The 25166-nt window shown below is 52.1% G+C and overlaps 12 protein-coding genes across 13 annotated transcripts; 3 read left to right on the forward strand and 9 right to left on the reverse strand.

Moving 5' to 3' along the window:
- Window positions 1-90: 90 nt before the first annotated feature.
- CKM354_001149900 (uncharacterized protein) lies at window positions 91-2049 on the reverse strand (the record flags this gene model as incomplete). Its single annotated transcript, XM_044806991.1, has 1 exon — window positions 91-2049. One exon carries the CDS (start codon window positions 2047-2049, stop codon window positions 91-93), a length of 1959 nt encoding a protein of 652 aa, XP_044662926.1.
- A 405-nt stretch (window positions 2050-2454) lies between these two features.
- Window positions 2455-4224, forward strand: CKM354_001150000 (RNA-dependent ATPase DBP3; the record flags this gene model as incomplete). Its single annotated transcript, XM_044806992.1, has 2 exons — window positions 2455-3944; window positions 3996-4224. The coding sequence occupies 2 exons, from the start codon at window positions 2455-2457 to the stop codon at window positions 4222-4224; spliced, it is 1719 nt and encodes a 572-aa protein (XP_044662927.1).
- A 401-nt stretch (window positions 4225-4625) lies between these two features.
- Window positions 4626-5053, reverse strand: CKM354_001150100 (uncharacterized protein; the record flags this gene model as incomplete). Its single annotated transcript, XM_044806993.1, has 3 exons — window positions 4626-4669; window positions 4731-4838; window positions 4894-5053. 3 exons carry the CDS (start codon window positions 5051-5053, stop codon window positions 4626-4628), a joined length of 312 nt encoding a protein of 103 aa, XP_044662928.1.
- Window positions 5054-7757: 2704 nt separating this feature from the next.
- Window positions 7758-8435, reverse strand: CKM354_001150200 (uncharacterized protein; the record flags this gene model as incomplete). Its single annotated transcript, XM_044806994.1, has 1 exon — window positions 7758-8435. One exon carries the CDS (start codon window positions 8433-8435, stop codon window positions 7758-7760), a length of 678 nt encoding a protein of 225 aa, XP_044662929.1.
- A 418-nt stretch (window positions 8436-8853) lies between these two features.
- CKM354_001150300 (uncharacterized protein) lies at window positions 8854-9186 on the reverse strand (the record flags this gene model as incomplete). The annotated part of the gene is made up of 2 exons (XM_044806995.1): window positions 8854-9119; window positions 9168-9186. The coding sequence occupies 2 exons, from the start codon at window positions 9184-9186 to the stop codon at window positions 8854-8856; spliced, it is 285 nt and encodes a 94-aa protein (XP_044662930.1).
- A 486-nt stretch (window positions 9187-9672) lies between these two features.
- CKM354_001150400 (uncharacterized protein) lies at window positions 9673-11100 on the reverse strand (the record flags this gene model as incomplete). The annotated part of the gene is made up of 1 exon (XM_044806996.1): window positions 9673-11100. The coding sequence occupies one exon, from the start codon at window positions 11098-11100 to the stop codon at window positions 9673-9675; it is 1428 nt and encodes a 475-aa protein (XP_044662931.1).
- A 359-nt stretch (window positions 11101-11459) lies between these two features.
- On the forward strand, window positions 11460-13166 carry CKM354_001150500 (uncharacterized protein; the record flags this gene model as incomplete). Its single annotated transcript, XM_044806997.1, has 1 exon — window positions 11460-13166. One exon carries the CDS (start codon window positions 11460-11462, stop codon window positions 13164-13166), a length of 1707 nt encoding a protein of 568 aa, XP_044662932.1.
- Window positions 13167-13295: 129 nt separating this feature from the next.
- Window positions 13296-15322, reverse strand: CKM354_001150600 (uncharacterized protein; the record flags this gene model as incomplete). The annotated part of the gene is made up of 2 exons (XM_044806998.1): window positions 13296-15196; window positions 15253-15322. The coding sequence occupies 2 exons, from the start codon at window positions 15320-15322 to the stop codon at window positions 13296-13298; spliced, it is 1971 nt and encodes a 656-aa protein (XP_044662933.1).
- Window positions 15323-16074: 752 nt separating this feature from the next.
- Window positions 16075-18148, forward strand: CKM354_001150700 (uncharacterized protein; the record flags this gene model as incomplete). Its single annotated transcript, XM_044806999.1, has 2 exons — window positions 16075-17917; window positions 17976-18148. The coding sequence occupies 2 exons, from the start codon at window positions 16075-16077 to the stop codon at window positions 18146-18148; spliced, it is 2016 nt and encodes a 671-aa protein (XP_044662934.1).
- A 343-nt stretch (window positions 18149-18491) lies between these two features.
- Window positions 18492-20216, reverse strand: CKM354_001150800 (uncharacterized protein; the record flags this gene model as incomplete). The annotated part of the gene is made up of 1 exon (XM_044807000.1): window positions 18492-20216. The coding sequence occupies one exon, from the start codon at window positions 20214-20216 to the stop codon at window positions 18492-18494; it is 1725 nt and encodes a 574-aa protein (XP_044662935.1).
- Window positions 20217-21166: 950 nt separating this feature from the next.
- Window positions 21167-22265, reverse strand: CKM354_001150900 (uncharacterized protein; the record flags this gene model as incomplete). Of its 2 annotated transcripts, XM_044807001.1 has the most annotated exons (2): window positions 21167-21823; window positions 22125-22265. In XM_044807001.1, 2 exons carry the CDS (start codon window positions 22263-22265, stop codon window positions 21167-21169), a joined length of 798 nt encoding a protein of 265 aa, XP_044662936.1. The 2 variants fall into 2 exon arrangements, with proteins under 2 accessions (XP_044662936.1, XP_044662937.1); XM_044807002.1 differs by lacking the exon at window positions 22125-22265 and having other exon boundaries at window positions 21167-22048.
- A 222-nt stretch (window positions 22266-22487) lies between these two features.
- Window positions 22488-25091, reverse strand: CKM354_001151000 (autophagy protein ATG9; the record flags this gene model as incomplete). The annotated part of the gene is made up of 1 exon (XM_044807003.1): window positions 22488-25091. The coding sequence occupies one exon, from the start codon at window positions 25089-25091 to the stop codon at window positions 22488-22490; it is 2604 nt and encodes an 867-aa protein (XP_044662938.1).
- Between the last annotated feature and the right edge of the window lie 75 nt (window positions 25092-25166).

Here is a 25166-nt window from a genome sequence, read left to right on the forward strand (position 1 = left end):
GCCCTCATCAATCACCGGCTAGAGGCGAGCATGCACCGACGAGGTTTCCGAAATTAAATTCAAGGGCTACGTCATCGTTGCGAAGCCTGATCATCTGGGTCGCTGCAGAATAACTTGTCTTCTCTCATCAGCTTCTCGAACAATGTCCGCGCATAAGCCGATGCTTGGCGCTAGGTGGGCAACATTCTGGGTCTCTGCCAGTACATCTGCGATCAGAGTATCAAGCTGCTGTTTTGGCGGTAGCATGGCACTCAGATTTCTGGAAAGTGTGGCGCCCATCAACAACAGGATCTGGCTGGTGATAGAGAGTGCCCCCTGAAAAAGATAGGGTAGGTGTCCCTCGTGATGCACATTGATGCGATCCAGTTGCCGCACACAAGCATCCAAGCATTTCTCGCAAGCTGTGCGAACTCCAGGCTCATGAATTAGGTTTTCGTCTCCAAGCACTGCCTGTATGTAAGGACGAAAGATGATCGTGCGACATGCGAAGTATCGGAGGCGCAGGACAGTCTGTACATGACCTTGAGCCGGTACTCGTTCGCGTGGAAAGCGAATGGGGACTGGCAGTCCTTCGTACCACTGATTCAGCTGAAATTCGAGCTCGGCCACCACCGGCTCAAGAGAAGCGATGGAATTTCGCTTCTGGCTGTAGATCACATGTGACACACGGTTCAAAAGACGGCGCAACGCGATCTCCGCCAGAAAATACCAGATGTCATCCTCGCCTGGGCTTTCGTCGCGAGCTGTCGCTGCAGCATCGAAAGGGAAGCTGCGAGGTAATCGCATGCTCTCTTCAAGCTGCACGATTCCCGTGTGCGGTAGATCCAGCTCTGCGAGCAGATCCGATTCGATCATCAGAATGTTCCAGTAGATACGCTCACTAAGCTCTTTGTCCTGCGCTGGTATCGCGCTTGGATTTTGGAGCAGTAGTTGTAACTTCGCAGAAGCGGCGCAGAGTATATTCCAGGCTTCGAGTGGCCGAACGAGATACATGAGATACGCTGCAGCCAGCAGATGGCACTGGGCGCTCGCTACATCATTTCGAATCATAACGGCAGGCATGAGAAGCCATGCTGCATTGAAGTAGGCCATGCCGGGCGGCGATTGGTCCTGCGGCACGCGGGAAATGCTATGACCGGAGTGCGCGGCCTGACCAAGAGCGAGGACAAGTAGAACGATGCAAGTCTCGACTCCAGAGCGAAAGCCGACAGCAGATGCTTGGCGACAAATTCCTGCAAATGTATACGGATTGACCACCGCATACCAAACATTGACTTTGTCGAAGAATGAACGAATATAGGCAGACGGTTTGCCTGCTAGGTCCAGATCGAGGCTGTACGGTGGCTGTAGGTCCAGGGCAGGTCGCACCACTTCCAACTGCAGCAGTACCTGTTGGTCGCAACTTCTTGATACGAGATCACGGATCATGGGCCATTGCAGCAGGTGTAGCGCTGGCGTAGTATGAGCTTTGGGCATTGTCGATATATTCGTAGCGAGTGATATGCCACCACCGCCGAGCGGGGCTAGACCAACACCCGCCGCAGAAGTGTGGGCACGCTTCGAATGCAAATCTTCAGACGCAGTGTTGCTCGTCGCCGGCGATATAGGACCGACATGAGCTCCAGGCGAGCTCACAGAACCGAGCAAATTTGAATGTAGCAGGCCTTCAATGTGCGCAAGTCGCTCCAGGATGAGCTTGTCGCCGGCGTCCAGCTTGATTCCTGGCTCGCGGTAAACACACTCTGCGTTCAACTCGGTGCATAATTTACACTTGGGACGATTTCCGTCGCATTTCGACTTTCGCGATCGACAGATTTCGCATGCTATCGTCGCCCTCCGTCGAGGGTAATCGGGCACGTCAGACATGAGCGCTTGCAGAGCGGATTGCGAGTTCTCCATTGATGTTCCAAGTGGCGATGATTGGAGGTTCGCACTCGTAAAGGATGATCTTGCTCGTTTCGGTGGAGGTCTGTCATCGTGGTCATCCTCGTTGGAGCTGTCCACAACTCGTCCGCCAAGTGCCGGGTCTAGAATGTTGCTGTTGTTCATTGCGGCTCAGGCTCAGGAATGACCTCCTTCTCGCCATCGAAGACGGGTGCTGTGACCAGGAATCGTAGGCGAGGGAAGTTCTACTTCGCCGTCATTATAATGACCCTGACCAAGCTGCAATTTTTCCGGAATGGCTAAAGAACGGCCTCGTAGCGTGTGAACAGCTGATCTAGTTGGCCACAACAGCTAACCGAAGCAGGTCGTAAAGTGATCCTTCGAGAGGAGTTTGTCATTCTGGGTGTGCCTAGACGAACGTGAAGTACCTGAGCTCGGATGCGCTTGCCTCGGGAGCGAATCTATCCGTGCCAAGACTTGTCTGCAGGGAAAGTTTGGGGAAAAAAGTCGCCCGAATCTGGTGCTCGCTTGTCGTAGCACTGCACGCTCTTTGATCGCAACGCCGCAATAATGTCGAAACGCACGAGAGAAGAGGCCGAGGCCGATGCCGGTGAGATTACCAGCAAGAAATTGAAGAAGGATAAGAAAGAGAAGAAGGAGAAAAAGTCCAAGCCGGTCGAGCCCATCGAGGTCGCAAGTGGCAATGGAGTAGATTCTGGCGCTGAGAAAAATGGTCTGTCCAAGGAGGAGCGTAAAGCATTGAAGCGTGCGAAGAAAGAGGCTGCGAAAGCCGCTGAAGCGCAAGAAGCTGCAGACAACGTGGCAGAGGCCAAGGGCGACGACGAGGCTGCCGCAAAGGCCGAGAGGAAGGCACGTAGGAAGGCTGAGAAGGCCGCGAAGCTGGAGGGCAAGACCTTGGAAACAAATGGCCACGATCATGCATCAGCAGACGGAAACATCACAGGTGTGAGCAAGAGCGAGGCCGAGAAGTATTACAAGGAAAAGCAAATTGCCATTGAGGATGCGAAGAAAGACGACATTGGTCCCATACTGTCCTTCGATAGCTTACCTTTCGATGCTGAATCGAAGAAAGCTTTCTTTGGCGATTTCAAGGAGCCTTCTCCCATCCAAGCGGCGACCTGGCCATATCTGTTCAATGGTCGCGATGTCATCGGTGTTGCAGAGACAGGTTCAGGCAAGACGTATGGCTTTGGCGTGCCCTGTGTCAACCGTCTGACGAAAGAGAAGAAGGCGCAAGTCTGCATTGTGAGCCCGACGAGAGAACTGGCGTTGCAAATACAAGAACAAATGGTGAAGCTCACAAAGCCTCGCGGGCTTAAGGCGACATGCGTCTATGGTGGAACAAACAAAGATGAGCAGAGGGCGCAGCTGAAGGGATCCCAAGTCATCGTTGCGACACCAGGCCGACTCAACGACTTCATTGGAGACGGCACGATCGATCTGTCTGAGGCCACCTATCTGGTTCTGGATGAGGCAGACCGCATGCTTGACAAGGGTTTCGAACAGGATATCAGGAATATTATCAGCTCCGCCGCACCCAGCGAAAAGAGACAAACGGTCATGTTCACAGCCACCTGGCCTGATTCAGTACGCAAGCTTGCTTCCGAATTCCTGCGCGACCCTGTACGAATCATGATTGGAGAGAACGCTTCCGGAGAGCTTCGTGCCAACACTCGTATTGTGCAGGAAGTTGAGGTCATCGGAGAGCGCGAAAAGCAGGATCGTATGCTTGCGATTCTCAAACAATACCAGTCTGGCAAAAGCAAGAACGACAGAATCTTGGTGTTCTGCTTGTACAAAAAGGAAGCAACACGCGTCGAGGAGACGATTCGCCGTCGGGGTTTCCGGGTTGCAGGAATCCATGGAGATTTGAACCAGGCCAAGCGCGAAGAGAGTTTGGCAGCTTTCAAGAAGGGCGAAGTTCCTATTTTGGTCGCCACCGATGTTGCTGCCCGTGGTCTTGATATTCCAGCTGTAAAGCTTGTGCTCAACGTCACCTTTCCCTTGACAGTGGAAGATTACGTGCACAGGATCGGAAGGTGAGTGAATTTTTGATCCGACCCGAGCGAGTGGTACTGACCGGTATACAGAACAGGCCGAGCCGGCCAGGATGGCAGAGCTATCACCTTTTTCACGGATGGCCTGGAGAAGCCGTTGTCCGGAGCTTTGATCAACGTCCTGAAAGGTGCCAACCAACCAGTCCCAGAAGATTTGATGAAGTTTGGAACGACAGTGAAGAAGAAGGCGCACGATGCATATGGAGCTTTCTACAAGGATCCAGCGGACATGAAAAAGGCGACCAAGATTACTTTTGACTGATAGAGACTAATAGAGATACAATGGTACAGCATTGACGTGCGATATAGATCGGATGATATGAAGTCTGTGCAAGAGACATTCCATTGATTGGGACTACAATTCGTCAAATGCATACGCGGATACTGGGAACAGAGCAGGGCATTGACTCTACAGTTCTGCATGGATCACTGCCAATCAGACAGCTCATTGTGTCCAAAGCCGGCCAGTGCAGATTCTCGAGAGTGGAAGCATAGAGTCAGAGACACTGTAGAAGCTGTTCTATGGGATTTTACGAAGATGACGCCCACACGAAAACACTCTGCTCTGATGCGCTCAACTTTCGGATTACTCGCTGCCCCAGCCACGATCCATGGATAAAGTTCTGGCCCTCTTACCCACTCCTAGCCCTCTCAATATGCTATCTAGTACTTGCGGTCCTTGCAAGCTTGGTCGAGCTGCAAGATGTCTGGGTTCATGGTTAGCTGCGATGTTTCCTGTTGTCAAAATACGAAGGGCACTCGACTTACCTCCACCAGTCCTAACGCTCTCAACGCAAGAGACACATTGTTCGATCTCCCATACGCCAATCTGGTTGCAAGCGCAGCTGATCCAATCTGGCTGAGAGAAAACATCGCCTGTACAGATCTTGTCAGTCACTCAACGTTAAGTCTCGATTGTAGGTTGACATACCCCACTCGCGAGTACCGCCGCAGGAGGCGGCCTTGGATGTGACCTTCTCGCAGGTGGTCCAGTTGCGGCACTCGTCAGGAATATCGTCTCCGTTGACCTCGCTACCGGCGACGAAGAGGGCGCTGCAGAGCATGGAGAAGGCGATGGTGGTGAACTGCATTTTGACGATCGTTGATGATGATGGAGTGAACGATTTTTTTGAGGTTGACTGTTGTTGTGATGGAACTGTTGCTTCTGTCTTTGTCTGATACGATCACCGTCCATGAACTCACTCTTTATATACTCTCTGTGGTCGTTCTTGATCTTTCCCTAATCCCCCCAACTTTACCAGCATCATGCTTCCGTATTGGGTTTGACGACTGTCTCAAAAGCTTGAATGCTAATTTTACAGCAGTCCTCATGAGAGTTCAGCTTGTCAGGACATGGATACAGGATATACCCTTGGCTTCACGGCTTCGCACGAGCAGGAACCAAGCTTTCTGCTGCGGCTCAGCGTGAAGCACATTCCAGATGCCTGTTTGACTTTCAACTTGCCCTCTTCCATGACAGCATGGCGCCTCCGTCATCCCCATTCGGCGACTATGTCAAACCTTCCACTTGATGATGTCTGCAGAAATCGTGCTTGGGAGCTAACTTCCGGAAAGCCGTAACGACTCATGAGCTGTGAAGTCGGCGAGGCCTGCGACGATCGCCGAGGATGAACCCAAGTTCAAAAAGCTCCATCCCCACCACCAGACCTTCCGGGCACTTCCATCGCGACGCGCATTGAACACGACGACACCGATCACCTCCGCAGATCATCACACACGACAGGCAAAAATGTGCAAGCAAGCGGTCTGTGGCTCATGCCGTACGTGTTCCCCCTCCTCCAATGTCTCAGAAGCCCGCTGTCTCACCGCCCGCTCACTCTGGAAATAGAAAAAACCACGTGGTGGGGCTGCGGTTCTCACGTTCCCATGGTCATGGATTCAGTACCAGAAGCCGAGCGGTGCTCGTGTGAGCCCAAAGTCGAGAAAGAAGGCAAAAGCTATCCTCCAATGGGTAAGCAGCCTGGCACTTAGAAATGACGCCCGAAGACACGACACATCTGGACAGTTCAATGACCGTGACGAAGGACCGGCGTTCGGGATGGTGAAGGCTGCTTTTGGGTTTGGCGGAGCGCCACAGGGTAAGGAGGAGTTGTGATTACAGACGCTCGTTCTGAGCTTCTCCGTGGGTCGTCAGTGAGATGAGGTCGGCAGATGGCCATCATGGTGCTGGCAAGGATTGCACGTGACGAATTACCTTGATAAGATGATATGTCTACGCGTGGACTTGCTTACGTACCTCGGCTACTGTACGCTCGTACCTGGTTGCTGGGGCGCGAAAGAGATTCTAGTGTCAAAAACCTGCTTCACTGCCTCAAGAACCATGCTCCATCCGGACCTAAGACATGATCCACTACCCGCCAAATTCCCCACGGACTTCGCGGCCGCAGGAGGCGCTCTCGAACGATTGCAGTCTTCACCGAATATGAGCCCAGTAAGCTCTACGAGAGTAAAATCAGCCCTAAAGGTGACCACGATCGTCTATGGTTTGCGTCTAAAAGTGAGCATTGCCAGGAACAGAAGGCTGCACTCTCATTGGGCTTCCTGATTGGCCATACGCTACTGGGGCATATACCAAGATGGTTAGGGCGAACAATTTACTGTCTACAGCACTCTCGACGTCCGTCCGTTCCGCTCCGCTTGTAGATGGCCCGTCCTTCTATATGTCTACTTGTGCCAGAGCACCTCGTATTCAGGTCCCTGAGTGACGGGCCGCGCGCGATATCACTACTGTACGAATGAGCTCGTCTTCCCACTGGCAAGGCGCTCAAATGCTCCCTGTCTCTTGTTTCCATCACTGATACGAATGTTACTCAGCCACGACTAGAGGCGTCGTCAACTCGCCCTGCGGCACAATCGGATTTCTGAAAATGGACAGGCGCACTGAGTGAGGTCTGATCGCAGCAGGGCATCCTCTCGAGTTAGCAAAAAGAGCTCCGCCTGATACTCGGTCTTCAAAGATTGGAGAAACCCGCGATACGACGCCGGCATAGACTGCAAAGCGAGAACGAAGTTCAGGCTTCACACACTTCGGACCAGGGCGACCCGCGGCCAGCTTGGAAATGGAGAGACTTATGAAGCAGCTCAGACGACCATCATGCATGTCCGATCAAACCAATCACCAGATCAAATTCCTTTTCACGGAGAAATATGGTGGTTTCTCTACGCACGCGCTTGGCTCTAACATAGCTGCAGTGGAGTTGCGCAGCCGGGCCTGCTTGAAAGACGATTGCCTTGTCGTCTCGATTTCCAACTTCTAATTAGTGTTGAGAAAATGTCTACGAATCCACAGTTTACAGTCTTCCTGAACACCGATGCGGCCTACTTGAGGTTGCTGTTCGATACTGCCAGAATTTCTTACGAGATGCGGGCGACCGATGGACCCTGGACTGACACAATACTTTTAGTTGGGCATGTCACAGTTCGGTCTTCTTCTACATGGCCTCTAATGGGGGCCTTATCGAGTCAGTATCCACGAAGTGATGCTTGCAATACCTGAAGACGTGACTTCTTTTGCAGCTTTGAGTTCCTCTGGTACGCTGTATGTAGTATTTCTTGACATCTCCCCTTCCTTTCGCGGCTTTTGCGTGCTGATGCTACAGCTGCTGTTGTAATTGACCTCCCTGTTACTTCATTCTCCTCTCAGATACGCCGCGTCAAGTCGGTCGTGTCTCTGGCAACCTTTCCTTGGCGCAATGGTCTTCAAGGCTATGCGATGAGCTGAACGCAATGCATCTCTGGGGAGGAAGCCTTGCCCCTTAGTAAGGTCGAGTTGGCCTAGGGGCTTTCGATCCAGCGCGGTTGACGACCGCGTTGTGCTAGCATCACTTTCTTAAAGATCTCCAGGACTGAAACAATTTGCTGCCAATCATGCTTGCGCATTTCGTCCACGAGGCAGAAAGCAGAATTGAGAGTGCAGCAGAGTCCCACAGTACACTCCTTCGGACAGACGATGGCCAAAATTTCGCCGTCGTAGTACCATTTGACCCACTGAAGAAAATGAGGCCAGCACGCGTCAGTGGTGTTCCAACCAGATTCCACATGCATTCCCCTTCCGCCATTCTGCTGAAGCCATAGTGTGTCCGGGTGCTGCATGTAGAACGAATGTAGAAGACTTGCGTCCAGGCGATCGATTCGAATGGAGAATGTGTTCTGCATGTAGTAGATCTTGATCGCCTCTGCTCGGATCCTGCAGCAGGTGCGTAGAAGTCCTGGCTGCGCAAAATTCTCCTTCGTGATCTTTGCAGTGCCTGACTTGACCAGCGCAAGCTCGTAAATCTCGTTCCGTAACTCTGCGGAGAGCTTGAAGAAGAAACATTTGTTGCCGATCGGAATGCTTGGGTTCGACTTCGGCGGACGTTTGGGAGCCTTGGGAGCCTTGGGGTCTTTGTAAGGCTTGATGGATTTTTTGACGTCCTCGGCCGTTCTACGTGCGGCTTTTGGCACCCTTCGCATCGTGCCTTACATACGCGATTTAGTAAAGAAATAGTTGTGGAATTGAGCAGCTACTGACTTCGGGACTGCCTCAAATGTTTGGGTTGCACACTCGGGTCGAGTGGATTGTTGTTGGGGAAAGCACGAAGCGCAAACAGACAGACAGCACGGCGAGGGCAATTTGTAGTGGGGCGCACTAGCGAACTTACGGAATGCGCTAGTCAAGTGAAGTGAGAACGGTCGTGAGAATGAACATTTGCTTCAAAGCGTAGAAGTTTCGAATTACGTGACTGACAGAGTACGTACGGATCCAGCGCCAATTGCTGCTTTCTCGCAGTCGAGCAGGGACGGTCTCCCCAGAAATTCAGCCCTCCGCCAAGCCGCCTCCAGAGTCAAAACCTCCTCCCTAGCCCATTCGGATCCATCCTCTATCCACTCTCTACTTCCAGGTCCACTCGACCTCCTCTTTCATCGCCACATTCAATCCCTTCGCGCCCACGAGTCCCAGCAGAAGGCCGATGTTGAAGTTCTTTAGATCGAAGAAGAATTCTTCTCTTCCGTATCTGCCCTTATCCTGACCCAGCGCATTGGTGACGAGATCGCTCCGATGTGGCGACGGAGCGACCGCGAAGCGCTTGGACGAGCTTTGGCGTAGTGGTAGTGTGCCGTGCAGAGCACGACGAGCGAGCATCAGCAGGAACTCGACTGACAAAAGTTAGCTTCAGACTCGAGCGCTGTCAGCGGTAAACATACTCTTCTTGGAGAAAGGCATTGTGATGGTAGTCTTGGCAGTGCTCGGATGTTTCTATTGGTCTTGTGTATTGTGATGTTGTTCTTGTTTTGTATGTGAGTGCGTGGTGGTTGGAGTGTCGGTGGAGAGAGAGACGGTCATATTTATTTGGTTGGTGCGTGGATGTTTGCTTGAAACTTTTTAGGCTCGCATTCACTCCCTTCCGAATGACCTAGGTGCTGTGAGTTCTGAAGCGGCGCCATCAAAGTAAAGACAATGGAAAGTCCGAGCAGAATTTGCATTCGACTTACTACTATCCGACAGTTGGACGTAGACTGCCTGCTTTCAGTCGTATCTACTTCTACAGCTAGATGCAGCGCTCACGCGTCTCGACCAACCCAATCGCGGTCAGTCTATGCATCAAGAAAGATTCGTGTGCACGAACGTGTATTGCCCTCCGCCCCTTTTCATGCATGAGAACGCCTCGCTAAACCATCATCATGACTTCGTACTTGTGACTGTGCCCTTTCAGAGCATCAAGTCTTCGTCTTCACCTTCCGCGAGAGGTACTCCCGGTGGTCCGTCCCATGTAAGGTCCATAGCATCCGCAGGATCACCGTCGAGTCCACGGGTGATTCGTTTTTGGTAGTCGACATACTCCTTCGTCAACTGGAGCCGCCGGTCTGCATCCCGGATCTGTGCCACCAAGGCCTGAATGCGGAATGTCTGAGCTTCCAAATCAGACTGAGAGTTCGAAGGCTCAGCATCGTGGAAGCGCAGTACCGTATCAGCACCAGTACCTGAAAGACTGGCACTGAGGTGGCCATCCTGGATCATAGACTGAAGCAGCTGCAGAGCCTCGCCTGGATCTAGTTCGAGCAGACTGGCCATGCGAGTCACGCTGATTGCCGCGTATGTCTGCTGCAGGTCTATGATCCGGAAGCGCTTCAGAGCATCCACCACCTCTTTCACAAGCCCGAAATTGCCATCATCCTGGATTAATTCAACCCCTGTTTCGGCATCGGCTTGAAATTTCCTCGTGTTGCGCTGCATGAAGTCTGTCGCAAGCTCATCGTACATTTTCGAACAGCTCTTCAGGGCTTTCCAGATTACCTGATCGTGTGTCTTTGGCTCAGAGAATGGTCTCCCATTCGCTATCAGTCCCACCAGCACCCATTTCTTGTATGCCTCTACCTGCAGTGCGCTGGCGGTGTGCGACTGGGACGGTGAGAGGAGAACGTACTCCAGGAACAATCGGGCACGGCTCCAGTTGTGCAGGCCGATGTAGACAGATGCGCCAAGGAGGTAGTATTCGAGCACATGTGTAGACTTTAGCTCTTTCGCAAAGCCGCTCTTCTCTGTGATCCACGCATTGCTGAGCTCGTGCTCGTCACACGGCAGCTCCTCAGATACACCCTTTGTGCTCTTGGAGGGAAAGGCAGCGACATCGGTGTCTAAGATAGGAAGTGCCAGACTGGGTATGCTTCGCGCTAGGCACAGTCTCAAGATGTACAGGTGTGCCGGTATGAAGGTTGCCGAAGTAGGATCGAGTCGCACTAACGAGTTGACGAGTGGTGTCAAGTCGGTCGCGCCGTTCTCTTGCAGGCCTTTGTACACCCAATCCCATAGCAGCATGAAGTCTTCGCCGACATATCGCACTTGCACCGGATCGAATGTGCCAAAGAAAACGACAGCGAGTTCATCGAGATTATCGAGTTGCTTCTTATCTCGGGTGCCTTGTATCTGCTTGATCAATGTGCGGAGATAGCCAATCGAGTTGACAGCCGGATCAAGAAATGTGAGCACATTCTTCTTCTCAACGAGCTTGGTGAAGGAGGCATCGGGGATATCGTCCAAGCTCTTGATGTATTCGCGGGCGGCCTTGTCGTAGACTTTGGGCGAGGTGCTGGCCTTCTCTGGCGGAAAGCTCAGCAGGATAGGGACGACGTCGCCCATGTTGGCGCTGGTCTCGACGGTGGTGTCCTAGCGGGTGGTGGTGATCATGCTTTGACGAAAATGGTCCAAAGCGTGCGGTGGGCGGGGCGATGTGGCAGGCGACAACGGCGGCGTTTGAAGTGAAGCTCGCGCGGTTGACGTCGACCGGATAATGGAGCTCGCGACTAGCCGGACCGGATTATCTCTTCAGCCGAGTGGACCCTGACCCTGACACCTCTCTCCACCTGTCGACCGCCATTGAATTCTGGACAACCACGGAGTACACATTTGCCGCACTTTGCAATTCCAGGCGAAAACGAAGCCAGATCTTATCTATGGCCTGAATTTTGGAGAAACGATTACGTCCGGACAGCCAAAACATGGCCCCCGCAAACCACACCAGTCGCTACCGGGATACGGTCCTGTCGCGGGACGATGTCGAAGCTTTGATCGCCGCAGGACGAAAGGTTGTCATAGTGGATGGAGCGGTATTGAAAGTCGACGCATGGATCCCATACCATCCGGGTGGCGACAAGGCCATTCTGCATATGGTTGGAAGAGATGCTACGAACGAAGTCAAGGCATTCCATTCGCAAGAGACGCAGGAGGTGATGCAAAGGTACTGCATTGGCAAGGTCGAGGGATACTGGGCAGACTTCGTACCTCCGATACAAGGTGGCAAGTTCAGAACGGAGGAAGAGCAGCGGGCTGTTCGTTCAAAGGACGAGCATGAGGAAAATCATGCAGAAGATTCGTCGGCCAGCTCGTCGGAGGGCTCACCTGTATTTGAACCTTCAGACCGCAGGAGTGCAGCCCTTCGTAGACGGCGGGGCAGCTCTGCTGGAGCCAGTGAGTCTTCAGCAACTTCCCTCGACACGTTGGCCATCGGTGAGCCAGCCTCGCAAAAATCAAAGGCATATCCTGCAGACGAGAGAACACAGCAAGAGATAGACCATGATCTGGATTTGTACCCTGACTTGGACCAAGAGACCCAAACGACGATCATTCGCAAGTACAAAGAGTTGGACGAGAGATTGCGGGCCGAAGGTCTCTACGACTGCAACTACGCCGCCTACGCGGTTGAAGTCACACGCTACACGTTACTGGGCTTCCTCGCGTACTACTTCCTGCAAAAGGAATGGTACATTCTATCGGCCACCTTTTTGGGCATGATGTGGCATCAGTTGGTATTCACTGTCCATGATGCCGGCCATATGGGCATTACCCACCACTTTCATGTGGACAGCACGATTGGCATTCTGATTGCAGATTTTCTGGGAGGGTTGTCTTGCTGTTGGTGGAAACGCAATCACAATGTGCATCACATTGTGACCAACTCGGCCGAGCATGACCCGGACATTCAACACATGCCATTTTTCGCCATCAGCCACAGATTCTTCCAGAGCCTGAAATCAACGTACTACGATCGTGTCATGACCTACGATGCCGCGGCACAATTTGTGCTGAAGTACCAGCACTACCTGTACTATCCAATCCTCACCTTCGGACGCTTCAACTTGTACGTTCTGAGCTGGCAGTATATCTTCCTCGGACAAGGGCCACGGAAAGGTCCAGCGTGGTGGCATCGTTATCTGGAGATGGCTGGCCAAGTCTTCTTCTGGTATTGGTTCGGCTACTTGACTGTCTACAAGTCGATTGACACGAATTGGCATCGTTTCCTCTACGTGCTGGTTAGCCACGCTGTCACCATGATGGTGCACGTCCAGATCACGCTCTCACATTTCGCTATGAGCACGGCAGATTTGGGCGTTGCCGAGTCATTTCCGCAACGCATGCTGCGGACGACTATGGATGTCGACTGCCCAGAGTGGCTTGACTTCTTCCATGGTGGTTTGCAATTCCAGGCTGTTCATCACCTCTACCCACGAATGCCAAGACACAATTTACGGAAGGCCCAGAAGCTGGTCATGCAGTATTGTGATGAGGTGAAGATACCATACACAATTTACGAATTTGCTGAAGGCAACGGGAAAGTCATCGGACGCCTCGGCGAGATCGCACAGCAAGCCCGCATCATGAGCGAATGCCAGAAAGCTGCTTTCAAAGACGTTATAGAGGGGCACTAGACATTCAGTGTTGAAATGCATAGCGCATCACGATAGAAAATCTGCAGCATATTTGTGTCAACTTGGTCTCCCGCTTTTTCGAAGTTTCAGCATACTCATTCATGCACTAGCCGATCGCACAAAGGCACATCACACAGCAATAGTCTTCAGCGGACCAACGACCACTCGAATGAAGGCCTGTTGCAATAGGCCAGATATCAACGGCTCGGCCTGATCCTTTTCGTCGGGCAAGCCGAAAGCTGGCATGCCTTGGATACATGCGTGAGCGGCTGAAGTATAGCGCTTACCCATAAGTCGCTCAACGTCCTTCATGACTGTACTTTCAGGTCTCATGAGTGCTTCGTGGGCGTCAACAATGGCGGGCAACTTGAGTTCTTCTTGGGATCCTGATTCGCCAAAGCCGAAGATCTGGCGCACGGGTTGCCAAAAAGCGAGCTCAATCAGCACTATTCCCAACGCATACATGTCGTAGGTTTGCCGAAAGCCGCTCGCGATCCCAGGAAGATATTTCGGATGAGTATACAGTGCTCTTCTGAGGTCGCTGTTTCCACCTGTGGTTCCGGATTGGACGAGCCTGGCGTATTCAAAACCACCAAAATATGCTCGACTGTAGCCGCCACCCTCGACAGGAAAGAACATGATGGAAGTACTCGATATGCTTTTGTGGAGCCACGTGACCGAGTGCAGATACAGAAGCCACTGACTGAGTTGCTGAGCAAGTTCGACACGTTCGTGGAGTGGCGGGGATGGCTCCAGCAGACGCGAGTGCAGCGTTACTCCCAAAGAGTTGTCTCTCGATTCTGGAGGCTCCTTGAACACGAATCCGAACCTATTTTGCTTTGTGTCGTCGAACATGCCTTGGAATGGTGGCAAGCAGAACTCTTGTGGCTTCCGCGGAAAGCTCAACAGAGCGCTCAGTAGCTCCGCGCTCTCCTTTGCCTTAGCTGGGGCTCTTGTATCGGAGATGGAAAGCTCTTTGTTCCACCAGGTCTCGGAATTATATGGCTTCCACTCGACCCAAGCAGGCTCACCCGCGAATTTTATCTTTGTTCGGGAGTCATGCTCAAGGTGCTGGTCCGCGTACTCAATCTTGTTTGTGACTGGGTCCAACGGCTTCTGGGCGAGGCCTACATGGCTCTTGACGTCGATGAAGAAGTTCACTGCTTGAGAATAAAACATATTGAACTGGATCTCGGCCTGGACGGACTCTTCAGGCAAGCTTTCCAGCCTGGCTCTGCCGAAGCTTTGATTCTCAACCAGCGTTGAGCCTGATAACGATGCACTGGTCGAATGTTCCACTTTCAAAGCTTGCATTCCTTCTTTTGTCTTCGTGACCGAGAGCAACAGGAGTCGTATCTCCTGGACGACCTGCAAAACCTCCGCCATTTGATCTTGAGTCAGGGTTCTGAGCAAACTGCTTACTAGGGACTTGACTTTATCGAGCAATCCTTGGAACTTGGCCTTATCGACAGCTGCCCATACGAAGCGTTTTGGCTCGGTTACTATCTTCTTCACCCCAATACTGAAGCCACCGACCCAGGAACGGATGTGGTTGGTTCCTTTGGCGTGGACTCTCGCTGTTCTTACTTGCTCGCCTGTGTCCAAGACCGCCTTGTAACGTTCCCATTCGGCTTGGGATAGGATTTGAGATTTAGTGATTGCCTGGACAGCATCTACTTCCTGGGTTTTCTGGACTGTTGGCTCGCTGAGGTCTTTCACGCCGGTTCTTGCGAGGTCCAATGCCGATTGTAGGCCTTCTGGTACACCATCGCTCTGCTTTTCACCCATACCATCGTAACGAAGGCATAGCTTCCTCAGGTCGCGTAGCGAAAGCTTGAGCTGGCTGAGAATAGCGATGATGACCATTTCTTGGTGCTCGATTCGAGCATCAAATTTGGGCTGCACAGACTCTTTGAGCAGGCCGCTCTCGTGGCCCCATCGCAATAAGCTGCTGTACTCGAAATGCAGCTGCACTTTCAAGTATGCACAGTCTTTCTCAGCATTTGCAGCTGAGTCAAAGTAATGGAAAGCTGTTGGAGTCATAAACTAGAGCCCAGCATCAGCATAATGGTGAAATTGACCGTACCTTTGACAGCACCTTCGAGCAATTGGAGTGAGAGGGAGGCCGCTCCCAGCCCGAGACTAGCAGGGTCCATGTCTTGAGTCCTTACACTCGTGGCTTGAGTCTCTTGCTTTGTAGAGAAAGAGCGAACCACGGGCAGACCAGATAGTCGCAGAAGCTGGTCGTGTGTGAGATGCGGTTGTTTCTGGATATAAGTCAAGGCGCAGGAGAGCTCATGCCCTGTTGCGAAGAATCACACATTCTGCCGCTTGCTCTCTGCGTATCAGCTTGAAATGTCCGGTCAACAGTTTTGTCTCTGCGGGCGTGTCGTTACTCGCTAACGTGCTCAGGTGTGGTCTCTTTGTGGTTGCAGGGCATTGCATCGACGTGCGTCCCCCACTCCCACTGTGCAGAAGCGAAGGGTGGCAAACTAAGCCGCAACGCTCGCTGACGCTGCAGCTCATGATCCCACAGATTGATCGCCAATTATTGAGACTGCAATCCTCTCGCTGCTGCGCGCTGTTACAGTGAAAGAACTCGCGACTTCTTCAGTGCTCCTCACGACTTTCCACGTCGGACCGCTCTCGCTGACCACCTCTTGTTGTCGTGCCCGGTATATGGTTCGGATCTCATAGGCATGCTGTATACCTTCCTAGCTTGCGTCCAAGCCTGGATAGTCGATGCTTATAGCGCAACATCTCCAATTCGGCCCCCTGGAGCAGACGCTGATGCTACCTGGCATACTCCTCAATTGTCCAAGGGAGCGCCACCATCACAAGGGGAGTCCAACTCACGTCCAAAGCGTACTGTCTCGATTGCGACTACACCAGGCCACTCGCTTGCCGGATGGCTAATTCGGCCTCGTTGGGCCCTAAACCCCATGCGCATTTGCTCAAAACTATCAGAAGGCGCCAAAGCAGCTCGACGATCAGTAAAGCCGCCCAGATTGAGTCAACAAGCAACAGACCAGATGAAGAGAATTATACTCTTGATATAATAGCGCAATCCACTTCCACCAAATCTTTGCAGGAGTTTCGAGCAAGTCCACCGCAGCTTTACTACCCTGAGCCAAGCGGAGCATGTGCAGAACTGCGGCTTGTATGTCATGATCGTAAGCAGATCAATCCGGGCCTTACGAATGTGATGTTTCTTGTCTCTGGAGGACGCTGGGCCGTATGCAGAGTCAGGTTACAGGACAGCTTCGGCAGGGACGATTGGTTGGCGGCGAAGGAGGCGCCCCTTAGTAGCTTCGATTCGGAAGAAGACGCGTTCGCGGAGTATGAACTGTTGAAGACATTAGACCACCCGCACATTATTGCAACTGTTGGGGCTTATAAAAAGTTCATAGGGTCTGGTCGTTATAATGTTGGCGCCTTGCTGTACCCTTTGGCCCCAGAAAATCTTGCAGATCGTCTGCAGACTTGTTCCGAGCACAACGATGCAGAATCGAAGCGGCCTGGGGCAAGCTGGCAAAGCACGAGCGATGCAGACAAACTTTCGCCGTTCTTCGCCTGCATCTGTGATGCACTATCGTATTTGCATGGACTCAAGCGGCCTGTGAAGCACAAGGACATCAAGACGAAAAATATTCTCATTGACAAGACGGGAACTGTCATACTCGCCGACTTCGACCGAGCAGCAACATATGACAGCAGAGACGCTGCCATTTCGAAAGGTCCCGGGGACAGAACCGATCAATATGCATCTTCTGCTGTGATGAAGCAGGAGGACAGAAGTTTCGATCGCGATGTAGCACCGTTGGGCTTCGTCTTCGTGGAAATGGCAACCGTAGTTCTCGGCGAGACCTTGTCTCACATGAAAGATCATTGCAAACATGAACTTTGGTTTCAAAGACTTGATGCCGGACTTCTTGACAGCTGGATCGAGTATTTGAGGAAGCAAACCCATATCTATCCTCAACGCATTCCATCAGACTTCACACGCATAGGGGACCGAACATTGATTGACAAATTCTTGGACATAATCAAAGAGATGGCTCATGCGGATATCAACGATCAGGGCATTCTCAATAAGGCTTTGGACTTCTTCAGAAAGCTACCAGCAGTAGCTTGTGAGCACTGCAATCCTGCAAGACTTGTCAAAGTGGACTCGAGACGACAGAAAGAATCTGCAGCAAATGGCACACCAGCAGCAAAACCGCGTGGTCATGGTAACTTACTTGTACCTGGAACTGTTCTTGATCGGAATAATCTGCGACCAACGCCTATGCCGCCTGCGGCCCCGGTGTCGCGTGCTACTGATGTTCAGCTTAACATCATTACCAACGGCCATCAAGCGGAAACATCCAAGCCGGAGATCAAGATCTCGACAACTAAATCATCGTCAGAAGATATGTCTCCACAGGCTGTCGACATCTACGCAGCTGGAAGCGATACAGCCGACATCAGTTCAGCTGAAAGCGAAGTGACCGTTGCATCGTTGCCTGACACAGCCCTCGATCTTGACAGCATCATACCACAGCAGCTTGCCTCAGTTTCTCCTCCACTCGCTACGGAACCCGACGACCTCGACCTGTTCGAATCCTTATCACCAGATGATACAGCACCAAGAGTACTTCGCATCGGCTCCGATTTCAGCTCGGCAAGCAAAATTGACGGCTTCGTGGTGTGCATAAAAAGGAACAGCACGACACCACCAATGTTGAAATGGCGGCAAACGATTGGACGAGGTGCGTCAAGCGCGACCATCCTGCTTGTACAATACCTTGCACCGCTAATTGAAGACAGACATGAAAGGCCTTGAAGTTCGTATCGTGCCGCTTTACCAAGGCCGGAAAAGACGGCGGGTTGTGAGATTATGGAAATCGAATGAGTATTTACTGGAGAAGCAGCTCTCGCGACGCGCTCGGATGCTTTTTCGACTAGGCGTGCTGCGTACAATGTTGATAGACAACGATTAATAATGCAGTATACTTCCACGCTAGAGTGATGTAATCAACTCATGCATTCGCTCAAAAGTGCAATAACGAGTTCGAGCAGTAAATCAAGTAGTAGCTGAAACGCCAGAGAGCGCCATCACAAAGCCATGCAGCTCGGGTAAGCACGTCAGACAGCAACACGAGCCGTATACAAGTACAGAGACAGGAGTGCCAACTAACGACTTATGTCTTCTGCGTTTGGCATAGCACTAAAAAGTTCGATAGAGTGTTATCATTTATGTCGAACATTGGGGGACTTAAGGCGCATGATTCGCACTCATAGTGAAAAACGATGGGAAAGCGGGCGTATTGCAGTGGGTTACACTTACAGTCGAGCATCTATGCCATCTTCCATCTCGTATGATCCAGCCTTTGGTTGAGCTCGTGGGGGAGACGCTTCCGGATGCGGTATCCTGAGACCAGCGTACACCGCCCACCGTGCAGTGCGACTTCTCTGGCGTCGGGTCTTGACCAGAAAAGCCGCCCAATCTTGCAGAATGTCTTGAGTTTTCCGGTCTGTTTTGACAAAATCGCGAGCTTCCCGTTCGATACCGGCGATCATTCGGTCGATGTGAATACTTGGCTTCGTCTCAGTCGGGCACACTATCCGGTCGTACTTGAGTTGCTGATCGCCTTGGCGCCTTCGCAGGAATTCGTCAAAACGATTTTTGTCGTCATGTATCATGTCACCAATGCGATCAATCGCACGTGCCAGAGGCTCTCGCTGCCGAGGGCTTTCTTTGAGAACTGAGCGACCCCCTATGCTCAGCATCGCCCTCACGGGAGGGCTTGCAGACTGGTGTCGTGCCTGCAATTCGCGATAGACGTCTTGTGCCGGATTCATTCTCCACATCCCTCCGTCGATGAAAAGGCCGTCAAGTGTCTGGATCTTGACTTTCCTAAACAAGCTTGGCATTGCAGATGTTGCCAGGCACGCATCGACGACTGACACGTTACTGGTGTCTGAATCTGGGTTTGGCATGCCCTGCTGCTGCTGCTCAATCCTTGGCATGTAGTCTTCGCTGCGGGCGAGCTGGTATGATCTAAAAGCATATGGCCGTAATCTTCCTTCACTGGTTTCTTGGATCGCAAAGACTATGGTCTGACATCTGCCATCGGTCGTGTTAAGAGTAGGGCTTTCTGCGGCTCGATAGGTTACACTGTTATTTACTGTCTGCCTCGGCGAATCTACGAATCTCTCTGTAACAGCCATGCACAACATATTGCGCATACAGCCAGAGTTCCGCGCCTTGTCAGGTAGTTGCAAGGATGGGATCGGAATCAAAAACTTCGATGTGGTATGTGAGGTAGTTCGCCACAAATTTCGACTATGGTGGATGGTTTCGCCAACAGTGCAACGCAGGGTGCCGAGCATGATTGCTGCTACACCGCCAAAGCTGGAACCGCAGATGTAGTCGAAGTAATGACATAGAAGGAAGGCGTCTGGATCCCGCAAGGTCTCAGAGCTATGAGCTTTACGTTCTTCGTGTTTCGTTTTCGATCTGGAGGTCTGGAACAGCGGGGAACTATAACTACTGTGAGCCAGCACTCGAGGGTGGCGTGTTTCTTCTCTGGCGATAGCATTTCGAAGTTCCTCCAGTACAATCAGGGTCGCAAACCCGCGGACACCACCGCCATCGAGAGAGAGCACGAGCTCGCCATGCCATGCATCATGTTGGGCGTCAAGGGAGTCCAGGACCCGGAAAAATCTTGCAAATTGCTTGATTTTGCCAGACACCTCTGTCGTTATATTATGCTCGCTGTAGCGGTCACAGGCGGAATTTAAGGCGTATTGTCGAACACTTTTTACGAGCTTGAGACAATTTTGCAATGCTTCCCAAACGTCTTGATCTTGAATTGCGCCCAGGTCGCTGTTGCGAATCGAACTTTGGAGAGAGACACCGGAGATAGAGAAGTCCTGCAAAGCGGCGTCAAGGTCACGGAGATCGCGTAGGAATGCCCCCTGATGCCCGAAAACATTGGTGTGGGTTCTGATAGTGTCCTGTATGGCCAGCAGCAGTCTTTCCAGGAACGCGGTCGGATCTGCCATAGAAAGCTGTTGATGAGCAAGGAAGAATGTCCAATGTTGTGAAAGGCTTGAATTCTGCTGAGTTGGAAAGCTGCAGATCGAACGAGTAGCTCAGTGACGACGATGGAAGACTGAGCGAGGATGCATCACGGCGCGGCTCCACAAGAGCACACTATCTTAAGAGCAGTCTGAGCTCAGACCCCTAAAATGAGTCGATCCTGGTCTCGTCCCGAAGTGCACCTCGAGGTGCACTATGACTGGGGCTCACTTCATATTGTGACTCGAGAGGGCGCATGTCGCTACCGTGGGACGCCATGGCGGTCACTCTCGCACAGCTGCATTGTTTGACTGCTGGGGACTGAGGCCTCTTCAGTGCGCTGCCAGGTTTCGTGCTCGAGGCGGCAACATGGCCAAGTCTCCTGTCTCGCTGCACCAGGGCAATTGTCGCAAGTGAGGCCATGGTGCCCATCAACCTGGAGGGTCGGCTAGAGAGAAACAGTCGTCATTTTTCGGCAAGCCGTAGGCTGCGCCATGTCAGCAGATGGCTCAGGCGAGCCTCCAAGCGAACCATCTTAATGCGCGCTCGTTGCGAGAGTGTTGAGTGCGGTTGCACGACATGAGCCAAAGCTCTGGAAGTTCGCCGTTGTGTCGTGCGTCCAATGAGGAGATATTGCGAAAGGTGGCGCCTCGGGGGCGGTCAGCTCGAGACACCACACATGCGCATCCTTCGAAAGAGTGGTGCAGGTGAAGTCGGTGCTGAATGTTGAAGTTGTCGGGACAAGCTGTGAGGTAGCGACACGTGAAGAAGCTCGTCGTCCTTCGACACAAACATCTGCCTAAGGCATCAGCTTTGAGGCACCTTAGCGACGGGCTGAAAGACAGCAGAGGACGATATTACTTCCATGTTCTCGATTCTCATTTCGACATTACAGCATTACAGCATGGACATGGCCTCATATCAAAAGTTCCCGTCACTTGCCTTCCCAAACACTCTCGATTCCAAGCCAATACCTCTCCTGATTAGACGACCATTTGCCACTTCGACCGATACTCTGCCTCTTAATCTCGGTCTCCTTTCTCTCAGCACAATCACCTCCAGCATCGCTACTGTTCCACGTGAACATGACGTCCTCTCCAGGACAGACATAGCACTTCCTTGTGTCCGAAGCCATCAGCTCATCCTCATTCAGATTCTTCCACATCTCTTCATGCAGCCTGCCTCCATGCCACAGCATCGTCATCCAGTCCATGATCCTGACCAAGCTCGCCCATATGAGGACTAGGAGCAAGAACGGCTGTCTGCAGATCTCATGGAGCCCTGGAAGCATCATACCCGGCTCATCATCGAATACAATTGCTCTGATGCCCAGCCTCTCCATTTTTCTAACTTTGAAAGCTCTCAACAACTCGCAGAACCTCGCCACACCAACATTGCCAAAACAATGCACCAGAACCCTTTCATCGCGATGATCCTGTCCCCTCAAGCACACCTCGTCCAGCAAAGAAGGCTTCTCGTCTTCCTCGATCAATTCTTCCAGGGTGTCTTCTAAGCTCTCCTGGCCGTCACTCAATAGTAGTATCGTAGCCGTAGGATAGAGTGTGCTGTATCCCTTAGCATAATATCTCACCTGTGCGTCTTGTGCACGCGGCCAAAGGGTCAAGATGATATGCTTGGGTGGCCTTGGAGGTGGATTGGCAAGGTCGGATTTGGTTGGGGAAGGGCTTCGTGAATGCGGCATGCGGCTCGTCAAGTGATAAAGGTCGTCATCTTGTTCAGGGATTATCTCGTGATCGGAGCTGTAGCTGCATTGCGATTCGATGTCTTGGAAGTCGGGGTGTGATCTGTATGGCATGTTGTATGCTGAATTCATGATGGCAGAAAGCGGCCTGAATGCACAGTATATGGCTCTAGCAGTGAGTTTTGCATACACCGGTCTTCTCGCCGGGCCCGAATACTGAAGTTTTCTTAGATGTCTCAGCTGGTTCTTTGTTTGTAGATGTGTTCGGTCCCAAGCGTAGAAGTTGGATCAGTGTGCTTTGTCCGCTGCTTGACAAATTGATAGCCGGCATTGAGGAGTCGCGTAGTCATGATACTGGCAATGTGTATCCTATGCGACGCGATCGATACTCGTTGACAGTATTGGCGAAGTTGTCACAGCGAGAGTACTTGGCATTGCCATGGCGATGAACCGGAACGATCTTAGACAATAGCAACGTTACAACGGCGGATCCTCCAACGCCTACGCTACCCTAACGTCGTGAAATGCGTGTTCATGGCCACTACGTCCGCATTCACGTCATGCTAACAGGTCCAGTCGTCTTCTCAGTTTGTGCCTTCACAAATTGTGTCGCCAGACCAAGAATTCCAGGTGCACCTTGGACATCTCCTTCGTCAGCATCTGTGTCGCTCTCAAGCGCTGAGACACCTGGCGCATCAGCAAAATCTTGTAGATCACTGTCTTGTGCCATAATTCGGCTCTCGGTCACACCTGCGAGACCAGTTCCAATTGTGCTCCGCCCAACATGTTCAAAACCTTGACGTTTCCCGTGCCGTCGAGCCTCGTTGACCGCCTGTCTAGGTGACCGGATCGCAGAGGCTCCCGAATTTCGATGCTTCATTGTATTGGTAGGAACATATGGTGCAGGCATTTCTGCAGGCTCTTCCGCAATGCCAACCGGGACGCCGCCAGGCCATGCAGGCGGAGGCTGCCAACTCTGGGGCCGCCGCGTTGTTTGACGACCATTGTAGTGGCTGTAATACTGCATGAAGTTGTGTACCGAGGCTGCCATTTTGTCGTCCTTGAGGCCAAAGTGGTCATCACGCAGTCCATCCGGTTCAGGCATGAATGTGGCAGGGTCCTCGATATCAACTCTCTTCTTGAAATTGAAGTAAGCGAAGTTGCATTGATATCCGATGCCTTCGATATGAATAGTTTGCTCGCGGAAGAAGTCAATGACCCGTTCACAGGTCTTGCCCGAGTTCTGCCACAGGATCAATGGTGTCACAATCAAGCTCAAAAGCTCTTCCGCAAAGACGAAGAGCCTGAGCTTGAACATGCCCGAGAACTCCGCGCGGACTTCATCACTGTGTAGCCGGTTCTTCCAGTGGGAAGGCATGTAATGTGTGTACATCAAGACCTCTCTCATGTGGAATCCTGGGTCATGCAGGTCGTTGTCGTCTGGCAGAGATCCGTTCGCCACACCAAATATGCCGACCATGACCGAAAGCCAGAACACTGCCGTTCTTCCTGGCGTAACTTCGAAGCCCAAGAATAGCTCTGGATCGAAAAGAGTTGCAAGTGTGAGAACGGCAGCTATCGCCCCAGAGACGAAGGCCACGAAACGACAGGCTTGATCAGTCTTGTCTTTAGGGAATTGCTTCAGGTACTCAATCGCGAATGGATGTGCCTGACGAAGCCGGCGTCGAAATAAGTGTTCCAACTCGTTGAACTCTCGCATCTTCCATTCCGCATACGGGGCAAAAGTGCGCGCGCCAGCTCGTGACGGATTCTTGGTGAACTCGGTATAGTTCTTGAAGAAGAACAGAATAACGTTGTACCCAATAGTAAATGGCGCGATCAAGATGCTGACTAAGGCAGCAGCTCTAAATCGAACACGCAACGCATCGACCAGCGCATGCCTTCTCTTAATGTCAAGGCAGAACGGACGAATGCTCCCCGTCTCATCGAAGATGAAGTTTGTGAAGCAGAAATTGATGGACCACTCCAAGCTCCTCGAGTAGAAGTGACGCCGCCCCATGAAAGGTACAGGGAGAGTGAAGTCGAGCAAGTCTTTATTGTACATGGCGACGTAGTAGTTGTCCTGGCGCATGAGCCGGTTGGCGATAGCTTCAGCGTTTAATCGCTGTCGTGGCTTGTTGAAGTCAAGGTACTTCCTGCCTTGCTCAGATGGTTCAGCAGCAGTAGCAACATTCGCATTCTGCACCTTGACCAGACCGTTCACCACTTCTGCCCATGCCACAGTCTGAATGTCTTGATCTCCAATGCCGAGTACATGCTGGTAGAAGTCTTGCATCTGAAATAGTCTCCGCACATCCCTGGTGTAGCGGAGTGCCTTGAAAAGCCAGTAGATAACGAAGAAGAACAATGCGGCATTCTTGTACCAAGGTGCTTTTGCCATGCACTTGGGAATCATGATTTCTGCCGTGGACTTGCTATTGGGTATCTTCGAGTAGTCAATACATGTTGTCAGGAACATCGTGAAGCTGAAAGCGAATAGTTCTGTCAATAGAGTCAGAGCCCGTGACAGGAGGATGGACCAGACACCGTGTTGGACGAAGTACTGGTAAACCTCGAGTAGGAAAGCATCAAGGTTGGTCGCGTTTGTATACATCCACGTCGCTTCAGCTTGCGGATTTGTGCGCAGCGGCGGTCTCGTAGGTGCAGATGTTCGTGAAGGACGAGAGGTAGGTCTTGCAGATCGCGGACCTCGCGGTGTTGATAACCCTTGCTGTTCTTGCGATGCTTTCCATTGTGCTTCCGCCCTCGCTAGCTTCACGTCTGCCGCATTCTTAGGCTGTTGTCTGCTAGGGCCAGCCTTGGCCCGGGGTTCTAGAAGTAGAGACTCAGGCACGTCCTCGTCGTCCATTCCCCTCCTCTTAGACCCAGGACTCTGCCATTTGGGGCGTGCAGCGAACATCTCAGGGCTCAGTCCAGGATCGGTGGGCGTGGGTTGATCTCCGGAAGGATCGTAAAGAAAAGCGTCTGGATCGTCATCGTCGTCGTCCTGGTATCCGTCCGTATATACACGCTGTCTCTGAGCCTCGACATCTCCGCGCCTGACAGCATCGCGTCTCATGCCATCGTAGACAGAGACATCGCCCTCAGCTACTGGGAGAAAGCGCGACAAGACGCGTGACGCGAGTAGGTCTCCCATGATGGTGGCACGTCGAGAATTGTTGCACGAGAGAGCTCAGATGTAGCTAGCGCTCGTCTGTTGACATCTCACGAT

The sequence above is a fragment of the Cercospora kikuchii genome (genome assembly GCF_019650295.1).
Source record: "Cercospora kikuchii DNA, contig_00008, whole genome shotgun sequence".
NCBI lineage: Eukaryota > Fungi > Ascomycota > Dothideomycetes > Mycosphaerellales > Mycosphaerellaceae > Cercospora > Cercospora kikuchii.